The following is a 27,575-nucleotide window of genomic DNA, read 5'->3' on the forward strand; positions in this document are numbered from 1 at the left end:
AGAGAGAGAGAGAGAGCGAGGAGGGGAGGGACAGACAGAGGGAGACGCAGAATCTGAAGCAGGCTCCAGGCTCTGAGCTGTCAGCACAGAGCGTGACGCGAGGCTCAAACTCACAGACCGCGAGATCGTGACCTGAGGCCGAAGTCGGACGATCAACCGACTGAGCCCCCAAAACTCCATTTTTAATGCTAGCATAAAACAAGTGACCTGTAGATGATGGACATCCGATCCCTTTACTCCAAGTTGAAGGGGGGGGAAGGGGGGGCACCTCCCCGAGGGTCACCTGTGTGCTGCTGCTGGAGTCGCTCTGCAGGCGGACGTGCTGGCGGCCTGAACTGCAGCTCTGGGAGGACTGACAGAAAAAGGGGCCAAGAGAGACAGAGACAGAGAGATTGAAAGTGTGCGTGAGGCTGCATCCCGGCTCTGGGGCCCTACACTCAGCTCAGGCAGGGATTCTGTAAGTGTGGCCTCATCTCTGTTCCTGACTTGGGCAAGTCCCCTGTCAGGGCCTCAGCTTCCTATCTGTACCACAAGAATAGGGAGGGGGGCGCCCTCTGCTCCCTGGCATCTCCTCAGGGGCCACAGCAGCCACTGGACCCCCCTCCCCCCTACTCTTGCAATCAGAAAAACCCACCTTTAACTGCCCTGTCCTCTAGACCTCTGGACAAATATTTAAGATCAACTCAGAGCTCGTGGTACTAATGGCCTGATTTTTTTGGTTTTTTTGTTTGTTTTTTTATTCCCCTCTCTGTATACATGCTTTTGTTCTATAGCTTCTAGTTCCCACCTACTCGGATGCTAGGCTTGGCCATGGGCCCTGCTTTGGCCACTGGGATGTTAGTTAGCAACCTCACCAGAGCAGAGGTTTAACAAGTACTGTGTATTTCCGCTTCATCTCTTTATGATCTACGTTCACTATGTGAACGTGCCCAGGTCAGCCTCCTGGAGGATGGGACGTGTGGAGCAGAGCCCGGTCGCCTCAGACACGTGAGAGAACCCAGCAAAGATGAACGAGGCTTTTAGCAGACCAGGCACGGACAGCAGGCTCAAGAGTGAGCCCAGCCAGCCCCGCTCAGGGCAGAACTGCTCAGCTGAGCCAGACTCAGGAGTACACACTAAGGGCGTTAATGTTAGGAGTCACCGACTTTTGGTGGTTGCCTGCTATCCTAGGCAGTATTATTGTTGGCAATGGATGAGTATACAAGCACTGGGGAAGAGAATTAATTTTCTTCTCGGCTGCTCCTTTGGGCTGCTAAACTGGAGGTTCTGAGAGGGCAGGTATGTCTGACCTGGTCGCTGGAGTGCTCCTGGCATTCCAGGACATTCCTGACTGTTGTTGGCACGTAGTAGGTACTCAGTGAGCACTGGCTGAAAAAACGGGAGCCTAGCACTGTGCTAGGCGCTTCATATGCACTACCTCATTTGAGCTGCACACAAACCTCCCCTATCCAAATGGTCGCACCCTTTTTATAGATGAAGAAACTGAGGCCCAGAAATAAGGGTGCTTGCCTGAGGCCCCAGAGCTAGGAAATGGCGAGGCTAGACTCAAATGCAGGTCTATCAAACTCCACAGTAACCTTCCACCCAAGCGCTAGGGGTGAGACTCAATCCAAAGCTCCAGATACCCAGCCTTCACCATTCCTACAACAGCTAAATGGAGCAGATCCTGGCCTTTATTGCCCCCCCCCCCCCCCCCCCCCATGCTCCCAGATAGGTCCCGCCTGTCACCTCATTGCTGATGGTGGAGTCCCGGTGCATCATCCGGTGCAGGTGGCTGTCCAGGCTGGCCCCTGATGAGCATTTAGCCAAGGCAGCCGCATGGGATTCCCGCTCCCTCTGCCGCACGATGGCCTCGCAGCCCAGCCATTCAGCCATGGTCTGTGCGTAGCACGCGTGAATCTGCTCGTCCACCTGCCAGGGCAGATGCAAGGTCACCCCTGGGGAGAGCCGGCCCAACCCAGAAGAGACTGCCAGCTCTGACCTGGGACCTTGAGCACTGGAGACACCCATTCATCATTCACGGACGTCCAACAGACATTGACCGGACACCTACTATGTGCAGGGCCCTGGCTAGGCCCTGGGGATACACAAACGTGCAAAGCTACTTCTTTCAATGTTCTCTTCCTCTTCTCCCTCCCTCCCTCCTTCTTTCTTACCTTCCTCCCCTCCTTTCCTTCCTTCCCTCTTCCTCCCTCCCCCTTCCTTCCTTCTTATCTTCCTCCCTCCCTCCCTCCCTCCCTTCTCTCCTTCCTTCCCTTCCTCCTGCCTGCCTACCTTCCTTCCTTCTTTCCTCCCTCCCTTCCTATACACATTCAAATACTTGCTGAGCTTCTCCTCTGCCAAGCAGTGTACTAAACCCTGGAGACAGCTGAAGTGAGAAGACGGTTTCTTTCTTATTACCTTCCTTCCCTTCTTCTTCATTCACTCATTCCCTTATCCTTTCAATTTGGGAAGCACCTACTCTGTGCTGGGTACCAAGCCAGGTATATGAGATACAAGAAGAGCAAGACGCTTCATGCCATCCATCTATCCACACACCCGACACATTTACCGAGTGCCTGCCATGTGCCCAACACAGGGCCAGGTGCAGAGGATACAAAGACAAAGAGAACTGACCTCTCCCTTGACTCTAGCAATGGCCTTAGAAAAGGGCTACAGGTTTCAAGCATTTTCCTTGTGGAATTTCAGCAGACAGAAGGGCAACTTGCGTTGTTTCTGTTACACAGCCCGGGTAACTGAGGTTCTGAAAGCACCAGAACTCTGGGCACAAATGGGCGTGGACAAGATGATCTGAGTAAGGGTGTGGAGAGGCAGGAAGGGGAAGAGAGAGGGCAGGGAGCCTGCCTCCTGGCTAGGGGGGACAGGGAATCCTTAAGCTTTCCAGGGCTTCCGGAGAGAGGCTCAGGGTCCACCCTGCCCAAATTCCTGCCCTTCCTCCCACTGACCTACCTCCAGAAGACTCATCCAAGCATAACTTCCTATTTCCACTGCCTTCCTAGGCGAGGTTCCCATGACCCTGAACCAGGAGGACCCCAGTGGGCTCCTTCCAGTTGCCTGTTTGTCCCAGCCTGGCCCCTCCTTTGCATTTACCCCTCAGCAGACTCCTCTTTGTTTCCTCCCTGGCCCCACCTCTCACTGTTGCCCCCACCTCACTATCCTGTTCCAGCCACCACGTCCACCATGTACTTGCCACCCTTCTCCCCACAAACCCTCACAGACCCACACACACACACACACACACACACACACACACACACACACACACTGCATCATACACATGTGTCCTCTACTTCTAGGGCTTTGCTTTTGCTGGCCCCTCTTCTGAGAGGCCCTTCCTCACCGCCCTTGCCTGGAAAGCAAGCAGGTAGCCTTCTGCATGGCATAGGTGGCCCTGGTATGCTCTTACAACCCTGGGGTTTGCCTACATCTGACTCTGCACAAACCCCCACTACACTGGCAAGGAACTCATCTAATGCACCTCTGGGTCCCCAGTCCCAAGCACAGGACCTGGCACCCGGAACTCTGTTCCTGTTTGCCAGGAGCCCATGAGACAGGGGTTGAAGCATGGGAGGGCCTTGTGCTGGTCCTGAGATGATTTTAGACAGTTCACTGGCACAGGGTCTTATCATCTGGAATCACAGTGTGATTTCCATTTTCAGTTCCCCTTCTACTTTTCGGATTACGAGGAAGGCCAGTCTGGTGCTACCGTGCCTTGAACACCTCCAATAACACTTCATAATCCCCTCTTTTAACAAAGAGAGCAGGCCTCAGGCAGGCTACAGTATCTACTTGGAACTGAGTTATATCATTTGGTCGTATTTTATTTATTTTTATAGCTTTCCTTCTGTTATGCCAAGTCATGTCAGTCTTCCATTAATGGCAGGGATATGAAATACCTTTTTAAATAAGTTACATACATTTTGCAGTGAGTCAATTTACTGACAAATATTTAGTAAATAATAGCACAGGTGGGAAATGGATAAGGAACATAAAATGCCACTAGGTATTGAAAACGGAGTATGAATAAAAGAAGTAGAATGTCGCAATACTTTTTATATTGATTACACAATGAAATGGTAACGTACTGGATACGTTGGGTTAAATAAAATATATCATTGAAATTAATTTCATCTTAAGGAAGTGATGTGGACCCACACGCACACACACCCACATCCACACACACCCACACCCACCCCCCCCCTCCCCACACACACACGTGTATGCATGTGCGCGAGCCAATGCAGAAGTGACGAAAATCCTAAAGAGGTCTGTGGTGTAGCTAGTGATATTGTGCCGATGCTAACGTCCTGGTTTCGATAATGTGCTACTGCTCTAGGAGGTGTTTCCATTGCGGAAAACTGAGCAATGGGTACAACAGGACCTCTTTATTACAGTTTTTGCAACTTCTTGTGAACTGGGAATGATGTTTAAAAACAATTCAAGGCATCTGTTTCCTTCTACTTTTTAAAATGGGACTATTAAAACACTAACTAAACATTTGTTTGTTTATATTTACTTATTTAATGTGTATTTATTTTTGAGAGAGAGAGCACAAGTAGGGGAGGGTCAGAGAGAGGGAGACAGAATCGGAAGCAGGCTCTAGGCTCTGAGCTGTCAGCAAAGAGCCCAACGCAGGGCTCAAAGCGGGGCTCAAACCCACGAACTGCGAGATCATGACCCCGGCCAAAGTCAGACCCTCAACCGACTGAGCCACCCAGGTGTCCCATAACATTAACTAAACGCTTAAAATTAACACACGGGCTCCAGTCATCAAGACAGTGTGGTATCAGCTAAAGATTTCTCATTACAGGGTGGTATTAGATGAACGGAATGGAATGGAGAATCCACGCTAATATGCCCACCTGAGTGCTGACAAGGGCGCAAAAGCCAGTCAAGAGAGGAAGGCCAGCCTTTCCACCAAACCGTGCTGGAGCGACCAGACATCATAGGCCAAAAAATGAATCTTGACCTAAACCACTCACTGGATACAAAGATGAGCTCAACACGGATCACAGACCTAAATTTAAAATGTACAACTACAGAACTTGATAAAACTTTGAGAAAAGAAACATAGGAGAAAATCTCTGGGATCTAGGGCTAAACATAAAGTTCTTCAACCTGACACCAAAAGCACAATGTATATGAGGAAAAACTGATAAACTGAACCTCATCAAAAATTTCAACATTTGTTCTGTACAAGATCCCATTAGGAGGATGAAAGACAAGGGGCACCTGGGTGGCTCAGTCAGTTAAGCGTATGACTTCGGCTCAGGGCATGATCTCACGTTTCGTGGGTTCGAGCCCCATGCTGGGCTCTGTGCTGATGGCGTGAGGCCTGCTTGGGATTCTCTCTCTCCCTCTCTCTGCCCCTTGCTCGCTTGCTCTCTCTTTCTCTCTCCCAAAAATACATAAATAAACTTAAAAAAATTACTAAAATCAAAAGAGGGTGAAAAGACAAGACAGACTGGGGAGAAAATATTTGCAAACCATTCACCCAGCAAGGAATAAGTATCAAGAACATATGAAGAGCTCCCAAGTGCAACAGTAAAAACCCAAACGATTCACTTAGAAAAAAGACACGAATGGACATTTCATCAAAGATACACAGATGGCGATAAGCATACAATGCAAAGACGTGCAGTATCACCAGTCATTTGGGAGATGCAAACTAAAATCACAAGGACGCATCATTTACCCCTTGCCTGAGTGGCCGACATAAAAAATAGTGACAGGACCAAACCTCGGTGAGGATGCAGGTGTGGGTCGCTCATATACTGCTGGTGGGAATATAAAATGGTGCAGCCACTGCAGAAGCTTGGCAGTCTCTTACAAAACTGAACAAGCACGCCATGTGCCCCAGCAACTGTCATCTTGAACGTTTAATGACACCTTATGCTCAAGGGAAAACACAAACGCTCACAGCAGCTTTATTTGTAAAGCTCAAACCGGGAACGACCCACCTATCCATCAACAGGTGGATCGTCAAACATCCATACCATGGAACACCATAGAACACTTGGCCATGAAAAGGATAGATTGCCAGAGGATTGTGCTGAGTGAAAAAGTTCATCCCAAAACGTTATACACCATATACTATAGGATTCCATGTATACATGTTCTGGATATGACAAAACTACAGGAATGAAGAACGTTCTGGTAATGTTGTCAGGTGTTATTAGGCGGGCAGTGAGAGCGGAGAGGCTGTGGCCACAAAAGGGCAACAGGAGGACCCTGGTAGCATCAGAAATGTTCAGTTTGTTGACCATGAGAGTGATACACAAACTTACTCATGTGATAAAATGTGGAGAGCTACACACACACACACACACACACACACACACACACACACACAAATGTCAATGCCCCGGTTGTGATATTATAGCTCTGTAAGATGCTACCATTGGGAGAAATCAGATAAATCCTTCTGTATTATTTCTTATAGCCGTACGTGAATCTATAATTCTCTCAAAATCAAGTTTATTTTACACAATGGCATCTGTGGCTTGTGTTGTATTTCTACCAGGCAGCATTGCCCTGGAGCTTCCTGGCTCCCTCATGTTCCCCTGTGCCATCTTGGTCCAACGTGGAACCAGAGCACCTCCATCCCCACAGTACCCAGCTCCTTTTGTTGCCAAAGACCCCACTGCCCATCAGGCGTAACCAACCTCCTTCCTTTCTGTTTCTGTCATCCCGAACTGGTAGTGGCCCAGAAGGAAGGGCCACACGGCCTTGCGGATCTCCGGCTGGATGCCTCCATAGTAGATGAGGCGTAGAAGCTCCTGTTCCTCGTAACTCTGTGGTAGGTGGGAGGAAGTAAAGGGTTTGGTCAACAGGAAAGATGGGCTCTGTGACCTGACAGTCCCACTTCTCAGACCTGGTCCTTAGAGATCATGGTGTGAATAAACAAAGCTGTATGTTCTGGGATATCCATCATGGCATCATATGAGAAAGCAAAACCCTGGAAACCCCCCAACTGCCTGCCGACGGGGGGGTGGTGGGGAACGGGGCATCCCTACACAGGAATACCAACAGAGAGTAAAAAGGGCGGAAGATGCATCCATGAGAACTTCAACAAAAAGATGTTCGATGTATATTGTTAAGTGGAAAAAAACAAGGTGGAGAATATAATATGTCTAGTGTGAGCCCATTTTTACAAAAAAAAAAAAAAAAAAAAGGCCAGTATACAATGAATTAACATTTGTACTTAGCTTTTAGTCAATTTCGTGCATTGTGTTTATTTGGCCATACCATCTCAAAGTTATTAACCTTGACTCAGCTCAGAGAAAACTGTTTAAAAGCAAATCAATCCAAAATGAACATTTCCAGCTGGTTCTTCATGCACTAGTAACTTCTGTGCACACGAGGATAACTTTAACAACTGTTTGCTGTATTGTCAAATAGGTTTGCCCTCTTTTTAAAAGTCATATTCAGGCAAAGGCTTTGCAGTTATAATTAGTCACACTGAGGGGACCAGCAGGTCCCATCTGTGTGTGTGTGTGTGTGTGTGTGTGTGTGTGTGTGTGTGTAAAACGCCAATGACTGCTTTTTGAAAAGCCACTCTGAAGGGCAGTAAGGTCCAGTTTCCTCCCATCTCTTTACTGTACATTCTAAAATTACAAGCATATTTCACATTTTTAAGTAGGCTCTACACCCAGCATGGGGCTTAAGCTCACGACCTTGAGATCAAGAGCCCCATGCTCTACCAACCGAGCCAGACAAGTGCCCCACAGATTTCCCATCTTAATGCTAGTCTTAGATGTACCTCACCACAATGGCAAAACCAGCCACTCTTTTGTCTCTGTTGGAAATTTTAATTCACGTTCTGCCGACAGCCTTGTCAAAGCAGTTTAAAGATCAGACAACTATTTGTGGCTGAGGCTGTAAATGCTTCATTGAAAATCCACCTGCTCGGGTCCTGGGGCCCACAGCTGGACTCCATTTCCCAGCCTCCTTTGCAGTTGGATGTGGCCATGTGACTAGGTTCTGGCCAATGGGATGTGATAGGATGCGATAGAAGCCATTCCCAGGCCAGAGCTTTGAAGAAGCAGGTGTATTCCCTTCAGACTATGTATTTCTGCTCCGCTGCCTGGAGGCGATGACTATGAGGCCCCCGGGAGGATGGTGGGGCCACAAGAATGAAAGACTCTTGAGCCCCTGGAGGGAGGACAGATGCCCACCCACCAGGAATGCCCACTGAGGACTGAAGAGTGAGCAAGAAATACACCGCATGATGTCAAGCAACTGAAGTAGTTACTGTATTGGTTACTGCAGCTCAGTCCACCCTAATGCAATAATGCAACCAAGAAGGGTAAAAACATGGCCAGTTTGCGAAACTGTTCCAAAAGTGTTAGACAAAAAATACTCACTTTTGACTAATCTATCTTTTCAACCAACTTGTCCTTAGACTAGCACCTCCCAAACTGGGGAGATCACTAGAAGCATTTGGGGAACTTTCAAAAACCGAAATTCTTGGGCTCCACTCCCAGGGATGCTAAATCAGTAAAGCTGGAGTGGAGCCCAGAAGTCTACAAATCTTTTGAATTCCTCAGGAAATGTGCACTCTCCCAGGCCAGCTGGGATTATGAGCACTAGGACTTTTTGGGAAAGTACACTGGCACATCTATTTAAATTGTAAATGCATATCAATCAATTTTATTTCTAGGAATCTACTCTCGAAATAAAAGCACTAGTCGGAATTATATGTGCTTATAAAGATGTCGACTGAAGCCCTATTTGAAATAATTTTTAAGAAGAGAAAGAGCCCAGGGGCGCCTGAGTGGCTCAGTCAGTTAAACGTCCGACTTTAGCTCAGGTCATGATCTCGCGGTTCGTGGGTTTGAGCCCCGCATCGGGCTCTGTGCTGACAGCTCAGAGCGTGCTTCAGATTCTGTGTTTCCCTCTCTCTCTCTGCCCTTCCCTTGCTCACACTCTGTCTCTCAAGAATGAATAAACGTTTAAAAAAAATTTTAAAAAAATTAAAAGAGAAAGAGCCCAGCTGTCTATCATTAGGGGAAGATCTGAATAAAGTATGGTCTACTCATCAACGAAGTGCGAAGGTTCTAACGTTCAACATTTCGCCTAGAGATCTGAAAGACATCTTTGCTATAAAATGAAGCTGTTGCTTAAAATACAAACTCAATGTCACCTCATTTTTTTTGTTACCTCATTTTTAAAAAAAATAAGAATTACAGGGGCACCAGGGTGGCTCAGTCAGTGAAGTGTCTGACTCTTGGTTTTGGCTCAGGTCATGATCTCACAGTTCATTTAGGAACATTTAGAAACTGTTCCATATGCTCTCCCCCCTCCCCCTCCCCCCCACCCAGTTTCTTGAGAGCCATAAGCCTATCAGCCTAGCCAAGGTTCTGGGAAGTTCTGCAGGATACAGAAAAGCTGACCCCTCTCGCTTCCCAAGCTATTTGACTGTGAAACTTTTTTCACACATAAACGTCTTCCTTGCAGGGATGTTTGCCTTCTAGTAAGAAAACCTTAGAGATGCGTTTCCAGGTGAAATATCTGACGGGAGGATTCTCAGGTCGTGAGGCCAAGTGGAAGGGTTCTGCACGTTGGGGGGCGGTTTTCTGAGCCCAGCTGCCTCCTCTGACTTAGCTACCATCCTCCTAAGTAGCTAAGTAGTTTCAACCTTCCTGAGGAAGAGACTTACTGCACCTCGTGCAGCACTGTGCATACGTGTGATGCTTAATAAATCCTTGGTGACAGATTCTTTACTCCTTCCAGGAGAGGACGCGCACGCTCCAGCCTCCTGGATCCTCACACCCATGGGCAGAAGGGGGCAGTGGGTTTTAGAACTCTCAAGAAGGGCGGGGCCTTCAGGTGGGGTATGCAGACCACCCCTAAGGTGTCACAGCCGCCTTGAATCCCCGCAAGCAGGTGGGTTCATTGCTCAGATGACAAGACGGTCCCCCCAAGGGCTCTGCCCCACTGCAGGCAGAGCCAGGCCAAGCCTTACTGTGCTGTCCTGAAGGTACTGCTCCCAGATCCTGGCCGTCAGCCCATGTCCGGCATCACAGGGCAAGTCTGGAGACACGATCATGTGATTGACCAGGGCTGACAGGTGGGTCCTCACAGTGGACAGGTGTCTGCAGTAGGCAAGCCCTGGCGAGGGAAGGAAGGAGGGAAAGTGCCATCATTCACCATCCAGCCTGCCTTGCCTTGTCTCATGGATCTCGAAGCGCTGCCCCACCCTGCAATCCTAGTGAACCCTTATGACGCAGAAAGTCCCATCATCCTTCTCTTCCAGATGAGGGAGGCGAGGCTCGGAGGGGTGAAGTCACTTGCTGGCTTGACTGCTTAATAGTTCTGTGATCCTAGGGAAGTCGGTCACCTTTCTCAGCCCAGGCCAGGGTGCCATTACCGCCTCTGCCCGGAAGCCAAGGCATTTAATCCATGGGCAGGAGGCAGACAAGGGGCAGGCAGGAAGGAGGCAGGGACTCCACATGCTCTCCAGACCTCTGGGTGCCTCCGATCCGTAGCAAGAGAGAAAGAGAATGGCAGAGGTGGGCAGCTCTTGCTCACAGTGCAGCTAGATAAAGAAGGCCCTGGGAGATGCGCCTGGTTTGCTTTCAAAGACGGCCCCGCACTCTCACAGAATGCCTGCCAACCTGCCACCCTTCGTCCGCTCCACCCTGGGCACCTGGAGGGCACAGTGCCTGGTACACAGGAGGCACTCAGCCAATGACAGCTTGTGTTTGCTCTGACCATGTCCCCTCCCTTTGGCTGTCCCCTATCAACTCCTGGAGAGGACCCTGGGCTTTCTGGAGCCTGAGGACTCGCCCCTCCCAGCAATGAGGAGGAGGAGGAGGAGGAGGAGGAGGAGGAGAAGGATTAGAAAGAGGGGAAGGAGGGGGAGGAGGGTGAAGAGAGGCAGGAGGAGGGGGAGGAGAGGGAGGAGGAGGGGGAGGAGAGGGAGGAGAAAGAGGAGGAGAAGAGGGAGGGGAGGGAGGAGGAGGAGGGAGAGGAGGAGGAGGAGGAAGGGAGGGAGGGAGAGGAGGAAGGAAGAGGAGGGGAGGAAGGAAGAGGAGGGGAGGGAGGGGAGAAATGAGGGGAGGAGGTAGGGGAAGGGGAGGAGGGGGAGGGGAAGGAGGGGCAGGGGGGAGGGGGAGGAAGGGGAGGAGGAGATGGCTAACACTGACACACGCATACACTACGTGCCAGGGAGCTGCCAGAGCTCCCATAATGCAACTCATTAAATTCTCACAACAACAGTATGAGGCAGGTACTCCTATCTTCTCCATCTTACAGATGAAGAAACTGAGGCACAGACTGCTCGTGTCACCTGCCTAGGTCACATCACCGGGAAGTGCAGAGATGGAATCTGAACCCCAGCTGCCCAGCGCCAGAACTTGGGCTCTCAACCACCATCAGGGATGAGCCATGGCATGCGACAACATTGTTCAAGATCCATCTTGACCCTTGACCCCTTCTCCAGGAAGCTTTTCCATTTGGGTTCCATAAACATGTGTCCACGCTCCCCTGGCTCCCAGCCAGGCCCTGCATCAGGCACTGGGGATGGGTGATAACAGAACAGGCAAAAACCTTGATCCTGAGAGCTCACGTTCTCCCTGCCTCTCCAGGCGTGGGGGGACATGGCCTGAGCTGCTATTCTGCAGGCCATGCAGGACATAGTAACACTTTTCTGGAATCCCTGAAAATATGTGTTTTATCTCCCCCATCTAGGCTGGGAGGCTGGGGAAATAAAATGTGCTAAGAATCACAGCAGAATGAAAAACAAAAAAAATCAGGCTTTGTGGTCAGTGGGTTAGGCTTGAGCTCTGGCTGTGTCATGTATTAGCAGTGTGACCTTGGACAAGTTACCTTGCCTCCCTGTGCCTTAGTTTCCTCATTTGTTAAACAGAAACCATCAGAATGCCTGTATTTAAATTTTCATTTTTAACTCCATGAAAAGGGATCAGACCACCTGACTCTTCTGCCCACAGGTGAGGGGAACCGACTTTTATTGAGCACCTAGGACGTGTCCTGCTAGGTGTTAGGGGCTCTATACATGCTTCTCATTTAATCCTGAAAACAAGCCCTCTAAGGTGGGCACTGCGGATGCGATGGTGACTAACCAGACCCCTGCCACTGAGAAGCCCCGTTGTTTGCTGTCCCCCCTCAGCACCTACAAACACAATTTATCCTCAATCTATAGATGAGGCTCAGAGAAGTGCATGTAACTACGCTAAAAAGACACATTCGGGAAATAGGGGAGCAGAGGTTCACGTGCCAGAGCCAGGCACCTTCCCTTCACACTGCTGACATACAACAGGCATTTGATAAATGCCCCCAGAGACCACAATGGCAAGTAAGGCCAATACGCACATCCATAGAAGGCTCTGGAAAGGATCTGGTACTTCATATTGTCACAGAGGAGCTTCAGGGGAGCCCTGCAGGTGGAGGAAAAGACGACACTTAGGAAAGACCACACAGAGCCCAGGTTCCCTGGGGAAGCACAGCTTTTTGCCTGTAGGGAGCAGATTAAAACCAGTCAGTTAAGGGGACTGGGGGCGGGGGAACTATTATTTCTACCCATACAGCATCACTGCCACTTCCCCTAGTCTTTGGGGTCACTGCCTCCCCAACACTCTGGACTGCAGTTTGGATGAGGCTGATTCTACCCAGTACCTGACTCAGGTTGGAATCACAGTCCTTGAATAAGAGGTGGTCACGTGATCCAACCTGAGCCAATGAGAATGAGCCCTGAGACTTTTGTTGGAACTACAGGCAAACAGACCCATTTTTCTCTGTTCAAGCTCCTAAGCCAGAGGGATATAGGACAGTGGCTGCTGGGATCCATTTTTGCCACTCCATAGGAAAGGCCTGCCTGAGAATGAAACCACCACAGAGGCAACCAGAGGCAAGAGTTGAAGAAACAGAGAGATTTCTGTTTTGAGCATCTGGAGCCAACCATGCCTGAAGTCACCATGCCTCTGGACTTCTCCATCCTGTTGTGATTTCCTTTCGTATTTGAACTAGTCTGAAGTGGTTTTTCAGTGACTTGCACCAAGAGTTCTGACTTCTCAAGTGGCCCAGCTGAACCAAACTGAGCCAAACTGCGATTCAGAGTCTGGCTGATTGCAGAGGTGATGCCTCAGAGCTCCTCCTTGCGTTGGGGGTGGGTTTGGGGGCTGTTTTGGTTGAAAGAGGAGAGGGGAGTAAGGGCCAGCAGTGTTGGGGAAATCGAGGACCGCTGAAGGGAGTACTGTGCATGCTTGCAGAGAACAGGATGGAGGAATAGTTGCATATTTTTCTCAGGACCTCCTGGGGGCCACCCAGCAAAACCCAGGGAGACAGGAAGGAGGCATGGTTAATGTCCTCCAGTTACACGCAGGGAGGCATTAAACACGAAAATCACCCTCACTGTCCCCTCAGGTTGGTCGGGTGCAGACTTGCTCAGGTTACCAAAGAACAGCATCACACTGACCGTCCCACAGTGGACTTGGCTATTGAGAAAGGTAGTGAGTGCCCCATCACTACAGGTGTGCACACAGATGCCATGAGAGGGGATACTAGGCTGGAGCTGCGTTTTTCAATGGCCCGCGGACCACCACCCCAGGAATTGCTTGGAATTTCTCCAAAATGTGGATTCCTGGGCCCCACAGAGACCTCCTCAATCAGGACCCCAAAGGAAACTGTCTTGGGATCAGTAGGCTTCCCTATCTCCCCCTGGTGATGCTGATGCACATAAACAGGTGAGACTCTTGTTATATTAGTGCTTCTCAAACTTAAAAGCACACACGTGATCTCAGGACCTTGTTAAATGCAGATTCTGCTTCCCTAGGTCTGGCAACATGGACTGAGAATCTGGCCCAGCGATGCTGCGGCAGGTCCGTGGACCATGCACTGAAAGGCAGGCCTCACATGACTTCAAAGATTTGATGCCAGCTCCCATGCCAGCCCCTATGGCTTCAGACTAGACCACTCACTGGGACAGAGGCCCAGCAAGGAAAAAGGGATTCCATTGTCCCCGGCCAGGCCAGGCAAGGTCAGTGGGAAGCAAGACCAGTCACGTGAATGCACTGAGTAGCCCTGAAGACACACAAGCTCTATGGGCGAGGAAAGAGATGATCTGGGGATTTAACTTTATCCAATAAAATAAGTGTCATTTTCTCAACATTCCCATGTACTGGGTACCAGATGCTGGCCACTTTAGACCAGGGTGTGATTTGTCTTACGACAGCTATATACACCAGGCATTTGTATCCCCATTCTGTGGAGGAACAAACTGAGGCATGTGTGCTTGGCATTAAGTAATATTTGGTGTCACCGGGCCCTTTAATGGGCAGCAAGCAGAGCCCCGAGCTGACCCAGGACAGACACATAGTATGCATGATAAATAAGTCTTTGCTGTAAGAAGCCACTGAGATAGCAGGACTGTTTGTTACTGCAACATAACCTTGTTTATCCTGACCGATACATGTAAGGAAGCTCCGCTAGCTAGGACTTCACAAGGCTAGCCTTTGACCCAGACCTGAGTGATTCCGTAGCCTACATCCCTCCTCTGAATTCAGTGCTGGGCAACAAACAGGTGCCTACAAATCTTCTGCAAATGTTTCCATTCCCTCGACCCATGGCGTAAGCCCCTCATACCTCTCATGGTTGCAGCCATTGGTTGAGCCACCATCGGCGGAGCCACTCTGTGAACAGGATGAGCAGGAGGATTTCCGGGGGCTGGGTTGCCATAAGGGTGGTAGGTTGCTCACGGAGACATCCATCAGGTCCTGGGGGGCTGTGGTGGATAGAAGGGATGGGGCAAGAGCCCCAGTTAAATCTATGTGGGTCACGGAAACCTTACCCCGAAGCAAGCAGCTCGCCCCTAGGCCAGCACAGGGATAGGGAAAGACTCTGAATGTGACAGCCAGAAACAGCAACCCCAATCATTATCTGACCCAGATAATGGCCTTTGAGCCCACCTGATCCAATGAAAGCCACCAGCAAGATATGGGGCCCTTACCAGATGGGAAGTAAAGAAAGGAAGAAAAAGGAAGAAGGTGGGGTGGGGGGGGAGAGTGAGGACAGAAAGAGAGACAGAGAGAGAGAGAGCACACGCCAAGAGCCAAGAAAATAGACCCAGTGCCACAGCAGGAGGCCAAGCCTCACCATGTTGTCATTCAGCTGTCCTTATAGGAGACTGACAGGAAGGAAGAGGGGCCTGCTGGGGGTTTCTGGGCAAGGCTGATGATCCTGAGTCCCCCGGGGTAGACTCTCTGGGAGAGAGAATCTCTAGCAGGGAGGCAGAAGGGAGCCTAACTCAACAGATGAGGCAGGGCACCCAAGGGCAAGGGACCCAGCGGAGGCCCCGCTGATGAGGTTGTCTGCACTGTCCATCAGCCTGAGCCATACAGCTGTTCCATCAACGGGTCTCAAGCAGGCTGGCGACCGCCACCCAGCATCACGCTTGCTGAAAAGCCACATGCCAGTGTCCCACCCCGATCTACTGATTTAAAACCTGCTAGAGAGAGAGCCCTTAAGTCTGTATATCAAAAACAATTTTGATAACAGCAGCCACATTCGAGAACCAAGAGAGCACAACTGATCTCCTAACGCTTGGATACTGGGGTGTCCTGATCAAGTGCTCCCAGGATACAGCACTTAGATTTTCCCTCACTGCCTTCTTTCCCAGCTCCATGGAAACCGTGGCATCTGCGGGGCTGCAGGACCAACACGACAGTGACACATGCGTTACAATTTCTGTCGTTAATTTCCTGGCTTCGTGACAGCTCCAGACAGGTGCAAAAATTTTATTTTCTCAAGGACAGGGCTCGGTAAACATTTTCCGTCAAGGACCAGGCAGTCAACATTTTAGGGCTTATGAACCATTTGGCTGCGATCACAGCCACTCAACTCTGCCTTCAGAATGCAAAAATAGCCATGCTCAAGATGCAGAGACATGAGCCCGGGTGTGTTCCAACAAAACTTTATTTATGGACGTTGAAACCTGAATTTCAGATCATTTTCACATGTCACAAATATTACTCTTTTGATTTTTATCGATTAATAAAAATATGTGGAAGCCATTCTTGGCTCATGGGCTGCACAGAATGAGGCTGGCTCCGGCCTGTGGGCCCTAGTTTGCCTAGGAGATTAAGAAGGGTTCACATCGACCCCACCAGCCACGCCTCCTCAAGGATGACCGGTAATCCCTGGCCTCTTCCCTTTGGCTGCAAGGTCGGGGGGAGGGGAATGGTTGCCGAGCCCATGCTACTTGTCATCAGCGCTCAGTAGCCGACAGGGCCCAGCCCTACCCACTGACAGTGTAGACAGCTGTCTTCACAATGTCACATAGAAAGCTCTTCCCCAAGGTGACTCACAGATGAGCTGGCCAAGAAAGCATAGTGAGCCCCTGTAAAATGTTCTAGAAAAGTATCCCCAGTTCTCTGCTTCCCTGATCGATTTCAGCAAGCTGTGGCAAGGCTGCCTGCACCCCAGCCCCTCGCACTCCACAGGCATCGCCAATGGATCCCTTCACCACGGAACCCCTGACATCCCGCACCGGGGAGGCTGGACAGCGTGAGGGCATCGGTCTGTCTCCTGCTTCCCTCGTTGGGACCAAGACTCAAATGACAACATGGCAGAGGTGGCCGGCACCCAGCCCCAGGGTGGGAGTAGCCCACACGTTACTGGGGGGCTGCTGCTTCGGACCCGGCACGGGGAAGGTGGCGTCCCATCTGGCTCGTGCCCACTGACTGCCCCTGGCCACCACTAGCACCGACCGGCCAGCAGGAAACACCGTCCAGGCAGGGCTCACAGAGACCGGGGGAGTGCTGCCCAAGCGGTCGGGAGCAACTTGAGACACAAAACAGAAAGCACCAGTGAAACGGAATGTCCGCGGCGGGCAGAACACTGACACAGGCGAAGAGCCAATTCCTCAGGGCTGAACCTCTCCCCTGCCCTGCTCCACACGGCTCCGTGTTTATAAAGTGCCTACTATGTGCTGGCTGCTGTGCGGGCACAGGATTGCCCTATCGTCCTCAATCGCCCCGTGAGGGAGGCCTCTCTTCTCCCATTCTGCAGAAGGGGAAACTGAGGTTCAGAATGAGCCCCAGCCCCAGCGGATGGTAACTGGCGTAACATTCCTTTCTGACTGAGGTCCCCCTCTCTTTCCGCCAACAACAGCTATCACCTACTGAGTGCAAGTACTACCACTATCCCCTTTTGCAGATTCGGGAACTGAGGCACGGAGCATGGGAGCAGCATGGCCAAGACCGTCCAGCTAACAAACGGTGGGGCTGGGATTCCAACCCAGGGTGTCAGACCCCGAGATCCTATTCAATACTCTCTCAACCGACATTCCCCCGACACCACCCTTGCTCTAGACCAGCAGCTGTCCACTGGGGCACTTTTGGCACCTTGAGGACATCTGGCGATGTCTGGAGACATTTTTGGTTGTCACGACCTGGGAATTTGCTAGATGCTGCTGGCATCTATCTAGTGGGTAGACGACAGGGATAATGCACCAGACCCCCCACCCCCACCCCACCAAATACACAATTATTCAGCCCAAAATATCAACAGTGCCGAGGCTGAGAAACCCTGCCCTAGACCAGCTCTGTTCAACAGGAATCCAACCTGAGCCACATGCTTACTTCAGAAGTTTCTAGAAGCTGCACTAAAGGGGGGGGGGGGGGACCAGATGAAATCAATTTCAACAATAACTTCTGTTTAACTCAGTATATCTGTAATGTTACCATTTTAACGTGTAATCGATATAAAATTACTGAGGAGATATTTTATATTTCTGTTGGTTTTTCTAAGTCTTCAGAATGCAGTGTGTATTTTTTTTTAATTTTTTTTTTTTTTTAACGTTTATCATTTTTGAGACAGAGAGAGACAGAGCATGAACAGGGAAGGGTCACAGAGAGAGGGAGACACAGAATCTGAAACAGGCTCCAGGCTCCGAGCTGTCAGCACAGAGCCCGACGTGGGGCTCGAACCCACGGACCGTGAGATCATGACCTGAGCCGAAGTCGGACGCTTAACCGACTGAGCCACCCAGGCGCCCCTGCAGTGTGTATTTGACACTTAAGGCACAGCTCCATCCGAACTAGATGCATTTCAAGCGCTCGGGAGGCGTGCGTGGCTCACACCTGCCATCACAGACAGCATAGACAATCTCAGCAACACAGGAGAATGGAAAGGCCCTCTTCTGACTCTGAAACGGGCTCCATGTTTCAGAACTGGTCTCTGCCTCCTCTGTGCACAAGGACCATGAGACAGAGGCAAGAAGACACTGAAAGGGGGTTTAGAACCATCTATGGCCACATCATCCTGCCCACAGGGCAAAACTCTTCTCCCTTATTATTGAAGGCAGGCATCTGCAAACTTTTTCTATAAAGGCTCAGACATGTAAATATTTTTGGCATTGTGGGCCTACAGTCTTGGTTACAATGATCTCACTCTGCTGCTGTGGTGTGAAAGCAGCCATGGACACGCTGTCTGTGAATGCGTGTGACCATGTTCCAATAAAACTTTATTTACAAAAACAGGCAGTGGGCCGAATTTGGACCACAGGAAGGAGTCTGCCCATTTCTGATTTAGGCACTTCTTCAGAAAGGACTTCATTGTCCTCAAAGGTGAAAACCATAGCTCTGGGGCTCAGGCCCCTGAGAAAATCAACCAAGCAGGGGGCACCATTTCCACGTGGGCTGAATCTGACTGAGCTTGGGCATGAAGGGGGTGAAACCACAGTGTCAACCGATCCTGGTCAAAAACAATCTGCATGGAGTGGTTGTGAGAGGTACAAGCTCTGGAGCCAGGACACCTGGGTTCAAATCCCAACCACGCCGAGGATTAGCTGCGTGGCTCTGGACCAGTTTCTTAACCTTTCTGTGCTTCAGCTTCCTCTTCTGAAAAGTAGGCGATGGTGAAGACAGTGGCACATGCCTAGGAGGGCCATGGTGAGGATTAGCATTGCATTAGGTGCCTGATACATCATCACACTGACTCCTCAGAATATGACACTGGGTGGGGAGGGTCTGTAGAATGTCTCCCCATTCTACAGACAAGGAAATGAGGCCTGGAGAGGGCAAGTCACTTGGCCATGCTGCAGTGGCGGAGAGGTGAATGCAGTGATGTGTGCTTTACTCAGCCAAGGGCCCTTTTGCTCCCAGATGACACTCAGCAACGTCTGGGGACACTTCCGGTTGTCACAGCTTGGTGGTGGGGGAGGGGGCAGATTTGCTGCTTGGCCATTAGTAGCGGGAGACCAGGGATGGCACTCAACATCCTACAAGGCACATGACACCCCCCCCCCCCAAGAATTATTCCATCTACAACATCGGCAGTGCTATGAGTGAGAAGCTTTGTTCTAAATAAACTGAGTTCACTGGGGTTTCCTCACAGGCAGATGAGAATTCAAGTGCCGGGAGTCTATCTGGGAGATGTTTCCAAGAAGCATGGGTAGGCGAAGTGACACGAGAAGGCAGAGCAAAGGGCTGGTTACCGCTCAGGTTACCACTATGGGCAACTGGTGCTTGATCTCCTGGGGGGGAGGGGGCGCTCTGGGAGACATGCAGACACGCATGTCAGAGCTTTCTTACCGGGGTGGGGGGTGAGGGAGTCGGGGCGTTTATACACTAATTCCTGCCAGTCGTTGGCTGAAGGCTGCTCCAGGGAGGATCCTGGTTCCTGGACACCTCTACCCCACCCCCACCCACAGGCAGAAGGGACCCTCAGGCACAGAGACACTAAGGATGGGAGTCGACAGGAGAGCCCGCAAGGAGGGGTGTGGGTGGGCACTGCCAGCGTCTGTTCTGCTGGCACACGGAGAGCCCCAACACGCTAACATGGACACTTCCCAAGCAAGTAAGAGCTCTGGCACCCAGCCTGGCTCCCAGCAGAGCCTACAAACTATATGTTGGATGAGCCTCTCTGGGGAGCAGAGACAGGGCTTCCCGGGAAGGCAGACAGGGGGCATCTGGCCCCTCTGATCATTCGGCTCTTGGGGGTGCTGTATGAACCTGGTACCGCTGACAGGCTGGGACGGCTCCAGACCCCGAACCGGGGTAGGAACAGATGTAGTAATGAACACTTCAGGACACTCTCAGGCTCCTAGTGATGCAGAAACACGAGGCTTTGGTCCTAACTGACCATGAAGGAATGAATATATGGGTGAAGATGAGAAACCAACCTGAGCAATATAAGACCTTACCACCAAGCCTGCCCCACATCCCCAGATCCCATTGAGCGGTGGACAAAAGCCAGCGCGTGAAGCGACCCGGCACGATAGCAAAGGCAGGCTCAGAGCCATTACCCATCAAATGGAACAACAGGACCACCAAGAGTAAAATAAAACGGGGTTGACAGAAAGCACCTACAGCTTAATACTGAGTTGTTGAAACAAGACATCCACATGGTGCTTAATAAATGCTGGGACTCTGGGGCACCTCGGTGGCTCAGTTGGTTGAATCCGACTCTTGGTTTCAGCTCAGGTGGTGATTTCATGGTTCTTGAGTTCGAGCCCTGCATCAGGCTCTGCACTGAGAGCTCAGAGCCTGGTTGGGATTCTCTCTCTCCCTCTCTGCCCCTCCCCAGCTCCCTCTCTCTCCTTCTCTCTCTCTCTCTCTCTCTCTCTGTCAATAAATAAATAAACATTAAAATTTTAATAAAATAAAATAAAATAAAATAAAATAAAATAAAATAAAAGCCAGGCCTCTGAGAACTTTCCAAATATCAGTTCATTTGATCCAAATAACACCTCCGTGGTAAAAACGACCTTAATGGTAACAGTCTCCACGAACCAAGCATCTATGTCACGGCAGTCACTGTCCCAAGTGGCAGACATATATTAGCGTCTCGTGTGCCAGGGCCTGGTGCTTTGCTTCCTGCCTTTGCTGTTTTTGACCATCATGTATTGAAGCCCTACTGTGTGTGAGACTTGATTCCAGGGACTTTACATTGATCACCTCATTATCTCACTGAATCCTGACAACGGTAGAGTGAAATAAAATACCAACAACCACATAACAGCAGCTAGCATGGACGTGTTCTGTGCCAAGGGCCTTCTCTAATTTAGTCCCCACAAGGGCCCGACGATGCAGGTGCTATGTTAACGTCCCCATCTTACAGATGAGGAGACCAAGGCACAGAAGGGTGAAGTGACTTGCCCCAATTCAACCAGGATTCCAGAGCCCACTCACTACCCCGTGGTAATTCCTGCTTCAGGTTCACCTTTGTTAAGCTCAGTAGTGCGTGGTTCTCACTGGGGGAAACTGAGATACTAACATCCTGGTTTCAAGTCCCCCCCCCCCCCCCCCCCCCCCCCCGCGCTGGCCCCAGAACCCAGACCACCTGTCCACAAGCCCCAAACACCTGGAGTTATTTTCATGTTCAACTAACAGGTTAGATTTCGGGGGCCCAGAGACTGGGAAGCTTACCGAATTCAGACTGCATGCCGGGATAGATGATCCTGAACACGTAATCTGTGGCCTCGTCATCTTCCTTGTCCGAAGACGTGGACTCGGCAGAACCCTGAGGGCTTCGCTTACGCAGTTTGGGAAATACTTTGCCCTGAAAGCACAATCCGAATGCATAGCTCTTGGGATACATCTGTCCCCACAGTCTGTGTACGGCCTGAGGGTCTCAGTGGGGTGTGCATGAGCCCACAAAGCCAGGTAAGGAGTCATGGGCAAGAACGACCACCCTGGGGCGCCTGGGTGGCCCAGTCAGTTGACCATCTGACTTTGGCTCAGGTCATGATCTTGCAGTTGGTGAGTTTGAGCCCCACATCAGGCTTGCTGCTGTCCGCGCAGGGCCTGCTTTGGATCTTCTGTCCCCCTCTCTCTCTCTGTCCCTCCCTTGCTCACACTCTCTCTCCAAAATAAATAAAACGTTAAAAAAATTAAAATAAAAAAAAGAATGACCACTCCCCACGGCTGACCCCCGCCCCCATCCCAGCCTCCCTGGGGCCCCCACGGTCACTCACCTTCCCCCGCTGAGACCAGAGTGGAGGGTCCAGCTGCCCATGAGGGAGCAGCCCATTTTCCAGGCACGAGAGGAACTGCAGGAGGTGCCCCCCCTTGGGGAAGCGGAACGGCGGCCTCTGGATCCCGTCCTGGCTGACCAACACCACTGTGCCACCGCTGTCCACTGCCACCGCGACCCAGCCAGAGGAGACCCGGCAGAAAGTCACTATGGGGCATGGGATGGGGGTCCTCCCGGCAAACACATCGCCCTGGGCATGCCAAGTCAGACCCGTGGACCTGCTCCAAGGCTCTGGGAAAGGCCTGGGCAGAAGGTCAGGGGAAGTTTTTACCTCCCCAGAGCCCCTCCCATCCCACCGGCCACTGCTGCAGACTGGGAACTATGGGATATGGTCCAGAAGAATGTGGTCGCCTCCCCTGAAATCACCCACCAAGGGGAAACACCCCATGTCTCTCAAGTACCCTCTATGCATCAACCTGACCTATTTTTGTATGGAGGCTTTCAGACCTACCCCTTCTCAGGGCAGTAGTGACTTGCTAGCATGTATTGAGCACTTACTGTATATAAGCACAGCACATGAAAGGCAGTGTGTTATTGGAATACCCAAAATAGCCCTATGAGGTCTATCTATTGTTGCCTATTTTACAAATAATGAAACTAAGGCTCAGAGAGGGTACATGACTTGCTCTGGGTCGCACAGTAGAGTCTGGATCTGAACTCAGGTCTGTCTCATTGAATAAGCTTAATGTGGGGCAGCTGGGTGACTCAGTTGGTTAAGTGTCCGACTTTGGCTCAGGGCATGATCTCATGGTTCATGACTTTGAGCCCTGCATCAGGCTCTGTGCTGACAGCTCAGAGCCTGGAGCCTGCTTCGGATTCTGTGTCTCTTTCTCTCTCTCTGCACCCACCCCTCAAAAAATAAATAAACATTAAAAAGGTTTTAAATAAGATTAATGTGTCATGCCTTGGTAGAGTCCAGATCCCTTGCTTTCTACAACAGAATAGCCCTCTGCTTGTTCTGAGTGTACCTTCTTTGAGCTCCGGGTTTGAGTCGAAACTCTGGAGCTTACAGGCTGTGTGACTTTGTGCCAACCTGCTTAGAGCCCTGCTTGGCACATCATAAGCGCTCCATTAAGTGTCAGCATCAAACACCGTGGGTTTGATGCTAAGTCCTGAACCTAGAACAATGCCATGAGTAGGTGCTGTTGTGATTCCATTTTACAGATGGGGAAACCAAGTCTCAGAGAGGTGAAATCACTTGTTTGAGGTTGCACAGGTAATGAGGAGGTGGGAGCAGACAGGGGAGACAGAAGGAACACCCCCACTCCGTGCTCCCCCAACAGTCCCTACCTTGCTGGTGGCAGTGCAGGTATACAATCTCCTCCAGGCGGATGGTCATGGCATAGTCCCAGTAGACGCTGGAAGGGGAGGGATGGTTAGTTCCGCAGGATGCCTGCTCACTTCATCATGGGGAAGGGCCCATGAGGCCAGAAGACCACACCCATGGGCTCCTGAACCCTTTTCACTAGGACCCATCTGTCCCCAACATCTGTATTCAAGACTTCCCAGAATCTACCTTGCCTTCTTCTGGTCCCAGTACCCCAATTTTCTGAGGAACACACTTCCCTTGCTTCCATCCATGTGGCTGAGGCTGACTCCACCCACCCTCTATGCCAGGATTCCAGGAATAGCCATCTGATCCAGGCCTGGCCGATCAGCACATTCTACTGTTCCAGCCACAGTGATTGGTTCAGGGATGGCCCCATGACCCAAGCAGAATGAATGAGACTCAGTTGTTGGATTTATGTTAGAATAAACTGGGAAAAGGATGCTCCTTTCTGCTAGGAGAGTAGGGGCAGAGATGATAAAAGTCTGGAAACATAGGGAACCATGGCAAGAAAAAACCTGCCTGACGATGGAGTCGACAGTCAGGAAAGCAGAACCAAGAGATGGGAGAGTTCAGGCCCCCATCATTTGAGTCCCTGGATCCAGCCATGCCTGAAGCCACTGTCCAGAATTTTTCGGCTCAATGCCTAAGTCCACTTGAGTTTAGTTTTCTGTCACAGGTATCTAAGTATCTTGACTCAAACCCCAATGCCAAACCACCATGCATCCGAGGGGTTAGAAGAGCCACTCAACAGCTTTGACCCCATAGGTCCCAGCAGTGTGATGTGAAGGCTTCTATGGGCCTCAGTTTCCTCCTCTGTAAAATGGGGGATGATAATTACCACCACACAGTGCGGCTGTGACAGTTAAATGGAATCACATATTTGAAGGGCTCAACACAATGCTGATACAGAAAAAAGTACTTGGCTCATGGTCTCTGTGCTTACATACTTTATGCTTTCCCTTTTCAGATCAAAGCCTACTGCTGTATTAAAACAGATCACTTTTCCCCTCAGAACACCATGGAGGTGGGGCTCACAGGAACTGGGGCTTTGTGGCAGTCAGGGGAATGCACTGCTTGGGTGTCCTTCAGATCTTGCTGTGGGGACCAGAGCTGACCAACAGCTTCAGAGGCCACCTCTCCAGATCCACCGTCATGTTTGTGCCAAGACCATGCTTCTCTTGGGCAGCTCTCAAGCAGGCCCGGGCACACGGGGGCACCAGCGTAGGCCTATTCCTGCGGGATGGGGGGCTCCTCTGATGGTCAACTTTAGCCCAGGGGCTCCCAACTGAGCTGGCTGAACATGCTAAGAACTGCAGCATATAAGACTCTCTCTTCCTTCTTTCCCCTCCCCATTCACAGGGGTCAACCAGCTTCTGAATATTCTGCCTGCCTCTTCCTGCTCTTCCCTTTCATCCTTCACAGGTTCCGCTCACGTTAAGTCTCTGCTGCATGTCTAATTCTGTTTGGGTCTGCTTCTTGGAGGACCTGAACCAACACAGGCTTCAAGGTCAAACTTCAAATCCCACTTTACCAATTATACTGACTCAGTCCTTTCTCCTCTCTGGGCCTCAGTTTCCTTAGCTGCAACATGAGGAAGTTGGAACAGAAGCTTTCTAAGGGACCTTCCTGCACTGGTCTATCTGTACCAGAGTCAGCCTCGCCAGGGTCCTTGGAGCGAACATCCTTGGAGGGCAGCTGAGTGCACCAACATTTTCAGAGCCTCTGAGCAGCCTCTGCAGAGTCCCTCACGGGCGAGTCTTGGCCAGAAGGTCCTTCCCTGGGCTTCCACATTGTACCCATCATACAGGTTGCGGTTGCCTGTTTTCTCCTGTCTCCCCCAAGAGGTGCTGAACTGGACAGCGCCTGGGTTTTCTTTACTTCTGCAAGATGCTCCGAGAATATTCAGAGTGAATGGTGAATACCCTAGGGTGCCCAGTAGACAAAGCAACTTTCCAGCTACCACCACACACCAGCAAAGAGGATCTCTGTGGCCACAGTCCCTTTGGATCTGTGTAAACTTAACACCAACAGTCCCATGACTGAGAGGCCTTTCTGGGTTCCAGTCTCCCTGCTAAGGGCATTACGTGCATTTTCTCATTGACTCCTTCCTGTACACCTATTCGGAGGTTCCATGACCACATCCCCATTTTACACCGGATGAACAAACTGAGGTTCAGGAAGGCGAAGTTGCCCAAGATCGCTCAACTGGGAAGGAGCAAGAGCTGAGCTTTTGATTTCATTTGACAGGTTTTAACAACTTCCTAGACCAGAACTGCTGGGTCACGTGGTAAGGGTAGGTCAGAAAACACTTCTAAACTAGATTGTCAAGTGGTTGGGCCATCAGCAGGGTATGGGAGTTTCAGCTGTTCCACACGGCAGGGCTGAGATCTGAGCCAAGTCCAGCCTGACTCCAGAGCCCAAATAGCCACTCTTTGGTGGTATTTCCTCATGGACACGAGAAAACCTAGCGGGGGAGTTATGACCCTGGTTGTACACGAGGGGGGCCCTGGCTGGGACAAGAGAAGAGGTACTGAAGCTCCTCAGACAAGGACCATACCCCTTATCTTTGTTGTCTCTTGGTCCCCAAAGAGATGCCAGAGTCCCTGGGCACCTCCACATCCTATAGGCTAACCACCATGTTTCTGACCCTTGGCTTTTTGTCTCTCACTGGATAGATGGGGGTTGAGAACCCAAGGCTGGGGAAGTTTCTAGCCCCCTCAGTAGTGACCTGGGAAGTACAGGCTCAGTTGGAAGTAAATATTGATGCGCCTATGCTATGCCTGTTCTCAGAGGAAAAGATAATGATGAAAGATGGAGTCCCACTGATCTGAGCTGGAGGGGGTGGGAGGTACTTGGCAATCATTTGGCTCCATGCCTCTCCAAAATATCAACATTAAAAGTTTTCTGCCCAGGGGCACCTGGGTGGCTCAGTAGGTTAAGCGTCCGACTTCAGCTCAAGTCATGATCTCGCGGTTTGTGAGTTTGAGCCCTGCGTCGGGCTCTGTGCTGACAGCTCGGAGCCTGGAGCCTGCTTCAGATTCTGTGTCTCCTTCTCTCTCTGCACCTCCCCCACTTGTGCTCTGTCTCTCTCTATCAAAAATAAATAAATGTAAAAACAAATTTTTTTAAAATTAAAGAAAAAATAGTTTTCTGCCCAGGGGTGCCTGGGTGGCTCAGTAGGTTAAGCGTCCAACTTCGGCTCAGGTCATGATCTCACTGTTCGTGGGTTCGAGCCCTGCATTGGCTTGGAGCCTGGAGCCTGCTTCAGATTCTGTGTCTCCCTCTCTCTCGGCCCCTCCCCTGTTCACACTCTGTTTCTCAGAAATGAATAAACATTAAAAAACAAGTTAAAAACAAAGTTGGGGCACCTTGGTGGCTCAGTCAGTTAAACCTCCAACTTCGGCTCAGGTCATGATCTCATGGTTCATGGGTCTGAGCCCTGCATCGGCCTCTGGGCTGACAGCTCAGAGCCTGGAGCCTGCTTTAGATTCTGTGTCTCCCTCACTCTGCCCCTCCCCTTCACACTCTGTCTCTCTCTGTATCTTAAAAATGAATAAAAGTTAAAAAAAAATTAAAAACAAAAAGGTTTCTGCCCACACAATCCTGGGTGTAAGTCCAAATAGCAAACAGGGCCTTTGGGTTGTGCTATTTGACAGAAGACACTTCTGTGTATGGAGAGCCCCTGCAAACCCTTTGAGTTCTGGGAAGATCATGTTGTCCAGGCCTCTCATTTGATAGAAGGGGAGACTGAAGCCCAGAGACAGGGAGAGACAGACACACCCCAAATCTTCCAGCAGGATGAGAACCAAGCAAGCACTTGGGCCTAAAACATACACTTATCCATACACCTGTTTTATTGTGGTCTCCTTCAGTGTAAGGTAAGTACAGTGGAAGCTCCGAGAGGGTAAAGATTTTCCTCTCCTTCTGTTCATCTGCTATGTTTCTTGTATCTAGTACAGTGCCTGGAATGTAGCGGGTGCTCTGTTCAGATCTGATGACTGAATCCGGTAACTTCCCTGCTTTGCTTCACAGAGATTATCTAAGCACCTACTTTGTGCTAGGATCTGTGGCAGCTGCCAAAGAGAAGACATGAGTAAGACAGGTGCCTTGCCTTCACGGAACTGAGGTCTAGAAGCAACAGCTGATATACAAATAGGCACAGATTTATTACGTGTCCGCGATTCTATAAATGCTACGAAGGAGGTTCAGGGTTCCGTGTGATCCAGATTCAGCTGGGAGGGGTTGCGGA

The 27,575-nt window shown here is 50.6% G+C and overlaps 1 protein-coding gene across 12 annotated transcripts in view; it reads right to left on the reverse strand.

Moving 5' to 3' along the window:
* Window positions 1-27,575, reverse strand: part of SGSM1 (small G protein signaling modulator 1) — a 496,957-nt gene that overhangs the window by 28,239 nt on the left and 441,143 nt on the right. For 10 of the 12 annotated variants that reach the window (XR_014135861.1, XM_081790748.1, XM_081790745.1 and 7 more), the window contains 10 exons: window positions 23,287-23,354; window positions 21,938-22,101; window positions 21,390-21,522; window positions 16,636-16,800; window positions 14,605-14,743; window positions 12,337-12,401; window positions 9,968-10,113; window positions 6,666-6,794; window positions 1,729-1,911; window positions 284-352 (listed from right to left, as the gene is read on the reverse strand). Coding sequence is in view for 11 of the 12 variants with exons in the window: in XM_081790748.1 (XP_081646874.1) it covers window positions 284-352; window positions 1,729-1,911; window positions 6,666-6,794; window positions 9,968-10,113; window positions 12,337-12,401; window positions 14,605-14,743; window positions 16,636-16,800; window positions 21,390-21,522; window positions 21,938-22,101; window positions 23,287-23,354 (1,261 nt within the window). In the remaining variant the exon portion in view is untranslated. The remainder of the gene's footprint in view (window positions 1-283; window positions 353-1,728; window positions 1,912-6,665; window positions 6,795-9,967; window positions 10,114-12,336; window positions 12,402-14,604; window positions 14,744-16,635; window positions 16,801-21,389; window positions 21,523-21,937; window positions 22,102-23,286; window positions 23,355-27,575) is intronic. The other 2 variants (XM_081790750.1, XM_081790751.1) reach the window with 2 other exon arrangements.

Source organism: Panthera onca, chromosome D3 (genome assembly GCF_046562875.1).
Source record: "Panthera onca isolate mPanOnc1 chromosome D3, mPanOnc1 haplotype 2, whole genome shotgun sequence".
NCBI lineage: Eukaryota > Metazoa > Chordata > Mammalia > Carnivora > Felidae > Panthera > Panthera onca.